Genomic DNA, 10374 nt, shown 5'->3' with positions numbered 1-10374 from the left:
GCTGTTCACCCGACTCACCTGCCTGCCTCCCTGCCTCAACGCCAGGAATTTCGGATCACTCACCCGGACCACCCACCCCTCCACGCCACTACAGACCACCCGCGGCAAGTACGCAGTACCCTAACCCCAGACCAGTTTGACTCTCCCTCCAGCCCAATCCCTGGAACTGCTGTTTCCACTGACCAACACCAGATTACTTACTTAGCCCAGGCTGCTTAAAACCCCTTTGGTTTAGTATATATATATATATATATATATATATATATATATATATATATATACATACACACACACGTCCATACACATAATAGGTGCATTATGAATGAAATGGTGACTGTGGATCTCCACAATGTCCAGTGACTTATGACATTGTGATTAAGTAAATTTAAATTTTTAAAACACCCAGAATTTTTAAATTAAAAAACTAGAAATGTACAATGTGCAAATGGAATGTTAAAGCGCTTTGTGCCATATTACCACAGCAATCTATTAACATAGCAATGCAAGTAGAATAAACAAAATGACCAAAGTAATGTAAGTGGTGTAATTTAACAGAGTAATTGAATGAGTGACCAGAGTAATATAGTGTAATGTAAACAGAGTGACCAGAGTAATGTGAACAGAATAACCAGAGTAATATAAGCAGTGAAGCAGTATGATCAGTGTAGCAGTGTGTGATGTAATAATAAATCAGATATAATATGAAATGTGACAGTGAGAATTATGAAATATGACAAGAATATGATAATAAGGTTGTGTTCCAGACCCTTATGGTGATGCTATGAGGGGAGTGGGGGCATGTTCTGATTTAGGACTCAGATGGCCTGAGGATAGAAGCGCTTCTTGAATCTCTCCGTTTTTGTCCTGATAGTGTGGAACCTTACTGGAATGGGACGAGTCCTTTAATATCCGAACTGCTCTGGACCAACATCTCCTGTGGTAACTGTCCAGTAGGGAAGGGAGAACAGACCTGCAGCAGTGGTCTGCCGCACGGACTACTCTCTGAAGAGTTTTTGGTCATGATCACAGCTATTCCCATATCAGTATGTTCTGTGTGAGGATGTGCTCCACAGCACCTGAATAGGAAGTCCTAAGAATCATTTGAGAGACCCCATCCCCGTCGGAGATGGTACAGGTGCTGCCTAGCCTTTTTGGACTGGACCTCAATGCAAGCAGACTGTGGCGTGGGTGTGGTCTCTGGCCAGCTGCAGAGGAGGGGTGACACAGTGAGCTCCCGGGGCGGCGCAGGGGCGGGGTCGACAGGTGTGCTGGGTTCCGACATTGATTGTGTGTCTTTTTATGTTGACAGTGACAGTCGGAGGGAGAGCGGACGTGACAGTTGCAGAGAGCGGGAGTGGCTGTGAATAAACCCACATCACTAAATAAAAAGTTTTTGCTGTCAAAACAATCGCCCCAGCGTATATCTATCGGGTCAAACACTACACAGACCATGTCAGGTCTGAGGCAATGTAAACACCTAGATACTTCAGGGCAGTACCCTCTCCACTGGAGCTCCATTGATGATAGACTCACTGCTGACCCATTCTAAAGTCCTCCACCAGCTCCTTGGTCTTGGTCAGATGTTCAGCTGGAGGTGGTTGTCCTGACACTACGATGCCAGGTTCTTCATCTCATCCAAATAGGATTGTTGATGGAGCAAACTTAACAATGGTATTGGAGCCATGAGTGGCCATGCAGTCAGAAGTATAGAGGGAATACACCAGTGGCGAGGGTATGCACCCCTGTAGTGCTCCCGTGTTGGTAGTTAAGTTGTCAGAGACACACCTACCCACCTTCACCACCTGAGATCTGCCAGTGAGGAAGTCCAACACACATGCACATAGATGGCTCTTAAGTCCTAGAGTCTGGCTTGTTGTTCTTGGGCACGGAGCAATGGAGGATATTTTCAAGCATGTGGGGACCACAGACTTTACCAGGGAGTCATTGAAGATAGAAGTGAATACACCTACAAGCTGGTCAGCACAGCAATGCAGCAGATGGCCAGTGATGCTGTCTGTTCCCGCCACTGTCGTGGTGTTCACTCTCCTCAATGCCGCTCGGACGTCGTGCTCCACTATGCTGATTACCTGTTCCTCGGTGCTGACGTCACCGTCCTCTGTTGTCGGGCTGTAGTTAACACTAGCCACCTGGCTAACCTTGAAACGGGCGTAGGACTCGTTCAGCTCATTGGTAAATGCAGAATCGACATTAATTGTCATGGTGTCCTTGGCTTTGTAATCTGTGATGGTGCGCATGGTCTATGCCGCATGCTCTGTGTGTCACCCTGGTGGAAGTGAGACTCCACGCACTCCCGATACCTGTGTTTGGCATCCCTCACCACTATACAAAGCCACTTTTTAGGCACTCATATTGCCAGTGACGAGACCAGCATTGTATGTGGTGGTCCTGGTGTTCACTGCAGTGCGAATCAATCCGTCCACCACGGTTTCTGGTTTGGGAGTATCTTGACTCTTACAGTAAGGATGATCTCCCCTGCTACCATGCTAATGAAGCTAACTGCTACTTCCGTAAACTCGCCAATGTCATTGATAACCAAAACATGTCCCGGTCTACGTGTTCGAATGCTTTCTGTAGCGTAGCTTCTGATTGGGCAGACCAGCATTTCACCTCCCTCGTGACTACTCATCAATATGTATGTTTTGTTTATACTAAGGAATGAGGAAATGGGGTTGTGGTCAGATTTGGATGTGAATTTGGATTGTTTCCCTACTTGTATGGCGTGTAGCAATGGCCCAAAATTCTTTCTCCCCTCATCGGACACGTAATGTGTTGGTAAAAGTTCGGCATAACTTCTCTGAGGTTTGCTTTATTAAAGTCTCTTGCCACAATGAGGGCTGTACCTGGATCTTTGTTTTGAAACGCACTCAGCATATCATGTAGTTTAGACAAAGCCATACTTGTGTCCGCCGTGGGGTGGGATAGGCGGTGGCCAAGGTGAACTCACGTCGCAGGTAAAAGGAGTGATACTTAATTGTCAGGTATTCCAAATGAGGCGAGCAGTCACTGGAGACAGTAGAAATGCTCCTGGCATCGCACTAATTTCTGTTTACCATGAGAGCCACCCCTCCACCTTTGGTTTTGTTCAACACTCCCGTTCTGTCCGTACAGAACACTGAGAATCAGTCCAACAGATTTATGGCATGGTCTGGCACAGATGGGGGTCAGCCCTGTCTCAGTGAAGCACAGAATGTTACAATCCCTCAGGAAAGTAACTCTGGCCCTTATGTTGTCCAGCTTGTTCTCCCGTGGCAGTGCACTGACCAGCAAAATGCTGGGCAATGGTGCACGATGTGCCAGAACGTGTCTCCTGGCATTTCTTTGTTCTGCACCTATAAGCTTCCCGTCCCCTGCTGTTGACCGCACCGCGCAGTATCTCAGTTGGCCATGACAGGTCAGGTTAAAAAAAACATATTATCAATGTTGAGAAGCATTCTGCTATCATAAAATAGTTAACCAGCTGACTTTAGAATACAAAATAAATAAATAAATAAAAACCTAAAAAAGAGTACAGTCTGTGTGGAGCTGTCAGGCGTTGTGTGGAGGCGAGGAAGAAGGAACCCAAACGCAGGACTCACAGGTAGGTGAAGACTGGTGAAGGTTTATTATAAGGAGTGGATGAACAGAGGGTGAATGGACACTGACTGGCTGGATCACTGAATGGCTGACTGAACTGAGAGAACACGGGGAGGACAACATCACACGAACATCAATGACACGACCAAGAGCTGGTGAAACCGAGGAACTTAAATACACATGACGACAATGATTGGAAACAGGTGAGTACACAGCTGAACATAATCTGACTAATGATACGAGAGACAAGCTGACACAGGGAAAAAACAGGAAGTGAAAACATTGATGTGGCAAAACTGAAAACACTGGGTCACCGACCCAGGAACCCTGACAGGAGCGGTCAGTCTGGACGTGACCACACCATCTTTTTGTATAAAGCAGATCCAGACAAACTGACACACTAGTTCAGTCAGTCAAACAATATGATGGTCAACAGTATTAAAGGTAGATTTTAGGTCCAACGTCAGCAAATGCCATTATTTACCTACATGAATTTGAAAAGAAGATGTCGCTGGATTCTGCAAATGGTTGTTTTTGTAAAATGAAGTCTGCAAAGCCAGACTGAAAATGATCAAGATTCCTTTATTGCTGCTGCATGGCCACAACCTTTTCTAAAACCTTAGCAAGTAGCAGTAAATATGAATTATGAGACTGGCATGTAGCTATCAAGAAGAGAAGAGGCAGACTTATTTAATTTTTTTCAAATGGGCCGATAAAAACATTTGTGAACTCAGGCCTGCTTACAGCTGACACAAGGGAAAAGAGAACTGCTATAAGTATCAGAGCACAGTGTTGCTCTGCTTCTATTTGCAGCTAGGCTTCACAAACTAGAGGCAGCCTACACAAACGATAAAACACACAGAATTATAGAAGATTAACAGAAGCTCTTTACATGGCATTGATTAACTCAGCTGATGAGAACAACATCACCTTTATGCGACCTGCATATTTTATAATAAGTGGTTTTATTGGCATACCTAATATTAGATATTATTTTGTCTTTCTGTGTTTTATTTACATTCTTGCAGTGGTGGGAAACACATTAGTGATGATTGTAATAACATTGGATCATACGTTGAGAAGTCCTAAATATATTGCTGTTTTTAACCTTGCATTTACAGACCTGTTAAGTAGCTCTGCTTTGATGCCAAAGGTTGTTGACATTTTTCTGTTTAACCATTATTATATTTCCTACAATGACTGCTTGGCTTTCATGTTTTTCAGCTTTACATTTTATGCGATGCAAGCTTTTAATCTGGTTGTATTGTCCTTTGACAGAGTCATGGCTATCATGTACCCTCTGCACTATCAAATGAGAGTGAGCCACAAGCTCATTTTATCTTTGATTGCTTTTTTCTGGCTTCTTGCCATAACTCTTATACTCATTGCAGTTGGCCTTCTCACAAGACTTTCTTTTTGTAAGTCTGTTGTTATTCAGAGCTATTTCTGTGATCATGGTCCTATTTATCGTCTTGGCTGCAATGACATTACCCCCAATCTTGCAATTGGTCGTTTGGCACCAGTTATAATTCTTGGGTTTCCACTTGCATTTATCGTGGGAAGTTACTGCTGTATTGGTTATTCTTTGTCAAAGATTTCTACATTTAGGGAAAGAGTGAAAGCTTTCAAAACCTGCACAGGTCACCTTTCATTAGTGGCAATTTATTTCCTTCCTGTTACATTTGTGTATATCTTTGGGAATGTAATACATCCAAATGCTAGAATCATAAGCCTTTCTATTACTACTGTATTGCCTCCCATGTTAAACCCGATTATCTATGTTCTTCAGACACAGGAGATCAAAGAGTCATTAAACAAGTTGCTGAAAACTCAAGTTACATCCAAAATTGCCACAAAATATTAAAAAAGGATTTAGAGTTGAATGTCTGCAGTGCCCTCTGTCATCTGATGTAAAAGATTTAGTCTTTCTGTTCTTCAGACACAGGAGATCAAAGAGTCATTAAAGAAGTTCTTGCAAACTACAGCGCAGTTTAGAATTGCAGCAAAAATACTGATAAGGATTTAGGCTATGTCCACATGTACCCGGGTATTTTTGAAAACAGAGATTTTTCTATGCATTTGCACCTTTCATCCACATGTTTTCGGTCACTGAAACGGAGATTTTAAAAACGCCTGCCAGGGTGGATATTTTCGAAAACTCAGTTTTTGCATTTACGTGTGGACGAGGAAAACAGAGAAAACGCAGCATCAAAGGTGTGCGCCTTTTTTGATGTCACACTGTGCGCCACGTTATTTATGGAACGCCAGGACTGCCATAATGAATTAATTAAATACACCATTAAATAATGAATTAAATGTGGCAATAATTAATTAAAATTGGAATTAATTAATTAAATAAATACTTATGACACATGAAATTAATTAATTATTGACACATTTAATTAATTATTTATGTATTTCACATTTCAATTAATTATTGACACATTTAATTCATTATTTAATGATATATTTATTTATTTCATTTTGGCAGTTCTGGCGCCTGGCTCTCATCTTGAATTAATTTTATCTGTCAGCCTCACCCATCAAACTCAGGGGACGGGGTTAACGCTGCCCATGCAGCTTTTCTAACATTTGATTGGTTGCCGTGCAAAGTAAGTCAAAACAGGTCGATCCTAGATAATCGATTGCTTGTGTAGACTTGGGGCAGCCAGGTATCCCAGAATGCATTTCAAATCACAGGCAGCAATGGTGGTGGTGTAGTTTTAAAATACCCCGTTTTTCTGTCACCAACTACACTTTTAACAGTGTTTTAGCCGCGAATGTCGTGCTGTAATCTTCACATGTCTGGTCAGGTTGTCAACATAGAACATGTTTACAAAAGTGCTCAGATGTTTTCAGAGATTTCAGTAGCTCTGCTAACAGTCAGCATGCAGAGTGCACCGAGGGGGTTACGTTAACCGGTTTGTTTACATATTCCACTCTCCGTGTTCCACATGTTGCATTCGCAGATTCTCATTTTCACCGAACGATTGTCTCTTTCCACCTGGTCTTGTGTCTCTGTGCTTCTGTAATATAAAGAACGAGCTGACATTTTTTTCCTCACGAAACCAGCGATCAGCTCAACAGGCCCTCAGTTTACCTGCATGCATCCTCCTCCTCACCTGTCAGCTGTTTAACACCTGCTGCTAATTCAAGAAACACGCCCACGTTACCTGGTGATAGTCACAGTTTAACTGGGCAGCCGGTGCTCGATATAACGCAATGTCAGCACATTTTTCTGCACAAGATAAGTAAAAACAGTTTTTCCCGAGCGCAGAGCTGCTGGAGCTTGTTTCCCAACAGAGCACTTTATAGGCGAACCCACTTCATCAGCGGCTGATGTTCAATCACCGGCACACAGCTTTGAAACCTTAGCTCTCAGTGGTTAAACGCTGGACTTAATTCACTCAGGTTTTGTCTGTCGGGTCACGTTTACTTCGCTGTTTTATTTACAACTGAGCAAATCGGTTTGGCTGAGGTTAAAGTTACGTTTCAGAACTGCACAGTTTTACAGACGTTTAATGGTTCACTGGCACATGTGTTAGACTGAACTATTCGCTTTTCTTTATCTGGTGTGTTTTGGATTTAACAGTGAATTTTGAGATTAAACTGACTTTTAAAATGTTTTTATACAAAGAGGAAAGAGAAGGCGCATTTCCACCGTGAGGAGCAGAGTTTCCAACTACATGTTCATAATGCAGACTGCAACCTGGACAGAAATATTATATCATCTGTTTTTTAATAGTTATTCAACTGTATTCTAAGCACCAGCGATCTGTTAGAATTTTTAGAGTTTACTTAACTAAAAATAAATGAGGTTAACATATAATTTGTGTGATTTTTTTCTCTCTCTCTTTTTATTCCTTTATTTATTTTTTTGCTTTTTCGGTCATGTTATGTTTAACTGTCAAAGGCTTGTTACAAACTATGAAACACATCGTGTAGACTTCTGGATGTTTTGTTCTTTATGCTGTAGATTTTCACGTCTCTGGAATAGTTGGCAGTAATAAGGATGATTTTCTGTAAAATCATATTGATATGACCCGTGACATATTCGTAGATGACCGTTAGATTAGTCAGCTGGGAAACTCTGTGTTAACTCATAGAGCTGAAGATATCGTGGATATGCTGACCTCGCTCTGTGGTGTACAGGTCTGTTTACCCTCATGATTAATATTCACAATAAAAATATTAGTCGAACATCATAAAGTCTGTATGTGTTTCATAGTGTCGAACAACCTTTGTACAGTTAAAGCCAGCAGTTACTACATGACGGAAACACCAACGTTATTTCTTTTATGCGTTTATACGCAGGTCACACTGATGACTGAACAAAAACCCAAAGATCAGCTGTTAATCGAATTTCTTTGCTCTCTCTCGTCCTTAAACATGTTTTTAATGTTAGTTATAATTCAGAATTGGCGACTGAAACACGTAGGACACATAAGAACATCAGGAAATAAAAACCCCGATAAATATAACCTCAGTAAAATAAGTCAGTGTCAGCGGGGGTTATTACAGCTGTGTACCGGGGCCTGCGCTTTGTCGATGGTAATAACAGCTCGATTGCTTGCGAGGCGAACGGGTCTATCCCATGCTTTGCCATGAGACTGGGCAGACATCTCCGAAATCATTGAAGCACTTTTGCAAGGAGGCTCTATCTTGACAAACCGACCAGACACATGAAGATTAAACCACTACATTCTCGGCTAAAAAAAATATTAAAACGGTATTTGGTGACACACAAACAGGGTTTTTCAAAGTTCAGTTCTGTTAGTTTCCACATGCTGGTTGTTGTGTTCTAAAAACAATGGCCACCAGGCCAAAGCAATGGTTTTGACTCGATCAGCGTTAGCCCCGCCCCCTGAGTTTGATGGGTGAGGTTGACAGATAAAATTATTTCATGGTGAGACCTGAAGGAGTCAACTGTGCAATAATTAATTAAAATGTGAAATAAAGAAATAATTAATTAAATGTGTCATTAATTAATTAAATGTGTCATTAATTAATTAAATGTGTCAATAATTAATTAATTACATGTGTCATACATATTTATGTAATTAATTATTTCTGATTTTAATTAATTATTGGCACATTTAATTAATTATTTAATGGTGTATTAATTAATTCATTATGGCAGTCCTGGCGTTCCATAGTTATTGTTTCGGTGAAATGAATTTCTACAATGGGGGAGACTTTTACTGTTAATTTTACTCTCTGCAGCATTTAAATGCTTACACATACAAAAACAGTTACTGTCCCTCCACACATAGGACTCGGTTCTGCTTCTATGTGCCATCTTTGTTTACTATCTCCCACCGAGGCTTCTAGACTTCTGATTGGCCAACATTTCTACACGGTTAGGAATATATCACCACCTGTTGCTTTGGCATGTTCCTAGCAGCGTTTTCCTTCATTTTTGCGTTTACGTGTGGACGGGATTATTTTTTAAAATGAAAACGAAAAATCTCCGTTTTCAAAAATACCCGTGTACGTGTGGACATAGCCTTAGACTTGAACTTCTGCAGTGCCTACTGCGGTGTAATGTAAAAGTTTTTTTAAAGCTGAAAATGCTGACCAAGTATTTTATACAGAATACTGCATCTGAATGCATTTTAAGACACACACATTAGTCTTAATAAAGGACTAATGTATTAGTCTTCATATCCAATGTTAAAAATATTGAAGTATGTAGTTTTTGTCATGGTCCTGGGTCGGTGACCCAGCGCTTTTAGTTTATTATCATTTTCTAGTTTATTATGATGATGATTATTATTGTTTGAGTTCTATGTGTTATATTCGGTCTGCCTTTGAGTCTGCGTCTGTGTCTCTGTCTGTCTATCGTGTCACCCCGCCTGTTTGTGAAGCTGTCTGTTTAGTTCTGTGTCTTGTTTGGTTCCTCGTGTCTGAGTTTCCTTGTGAAGGTCTCTGTCTGATGTGAGTATGTTCAGTTTACATTTCCCCTGTCCCGTCAGCCCTGATTCCTCCCAGCTGTGTTGCCCTCCTGTGTGCCATTTCCTGATTACCTGGTGTGTGTATTTATAGTTGGTGTCTGCCTGTGCTTCTCGTCGCGTCGTCTGTGTTCACTCCCTAGGTTTCTCTACGTCTCTCTGTTCTGTCGTCCTCATCTGCTATCTCCGAGTTTCTCCCGCTGACCTTATGTTCCAGGTTTGTTTGTTAGTTTCACCCAGTTTAGGTTTATGTTCTGTCCTGCCCTCACTTCTGTTATTTGCACTGTTAATAAAACCCACTTGCACCTCCACCATTGTCTGCCATTGGATCCTCCTTTCTCACCCTCCACACGACTGCCGCCCCAGCCGTGACAGTTTTCACTGTAAATCAAAATCTTTAAAAAAAGAAAAAGTTTAAAATACAAATTTGAATCAGTGAATTCAGATTTTTCTGTGTGAAAAAAAATTGTAAATGTAAAATAATAAAATAAATATTCTTCTGTAGCAATAACAAAGTTTAACATAAATTATTCTGTAGCAATTACACAAGAATATCCAGTAATGTCCCTGCCTACAATTAAACACAAACTTCTGCTCAGTGACATTCGTCTATCCTGGCCTGAAAGGAGACGCTACCGGTAGACTGCAGGGAGAACTGCCAGCATCTGAGCCAGCCAGACTCTGTCTGTCTCTCTCATCATGGTCACGTAAATGCACAGTAACAGTTTTGTAATAAGGCAGATTACGCTAACATAGTATGCACTGTTAGTTGATTATTTACCTGCCACATTAACGGGAGAGGACGTGCAAATGTTACCGCTGCTGCTGC

General features: G+C 41.4%; 1 protein-coding gene across 2 annotated transcripts; it reads left to right on the top strand.

Moving 5' to 3' along the window:
• The first annotated feature begins 4486 nt into the window (after nucleotides 1–4486).
• Nucleotides 4487–5620, top strand: LOC102782664 (olfactory receptor 1500-like). 2 transcript variants are annotated; one of them, XM_087846850.1, is made up of 3 exons: nucleotides 4487–5400; nucleotide 5471; nucleotides 5552–5620. In XM_087846850.1, the coding sequence occupies exons 1-3, from the start codon at nucleotides 4487–4489 to the stop codon at nucleotides 5618–5620; spliced, it is 984 nt and encodes a 327-aa protein (XP_087702976.1). The 2 variants fall into 2 exon arrangements, with proteins under 2 accessions (XP_087702976.1, XP_035767634.2); XM_035911741.2 differs by lacking the exons at nucleotide 5471; nucleotides 5552–5620 and having other exon boundaries at nucleotides 4487–5458.
• Nucleotides 5621–10374: the final 4754 nt, after the last annotated feature.

The sequence above is a fragment of the Neolamprologus brichardi genome, chromosome 10, assembly GCF_056152115.1.
Source record: "Neolamprologus brichardi isolate AB-2024 chromosome 10, ASM5615211v1, whole genome shotgun sequence".
Lineage (NCBI taxonomy): Eukaryota > Metazoa > Chordata > Actinopteri > Cichliformes > Cichlidae > Neolamprologus > Neolamprologus brichardi.
Note: the sequence above shows the minus strand (reverse complement) of the source record. Positions and strands in the feature narration are given on the sequence as shown.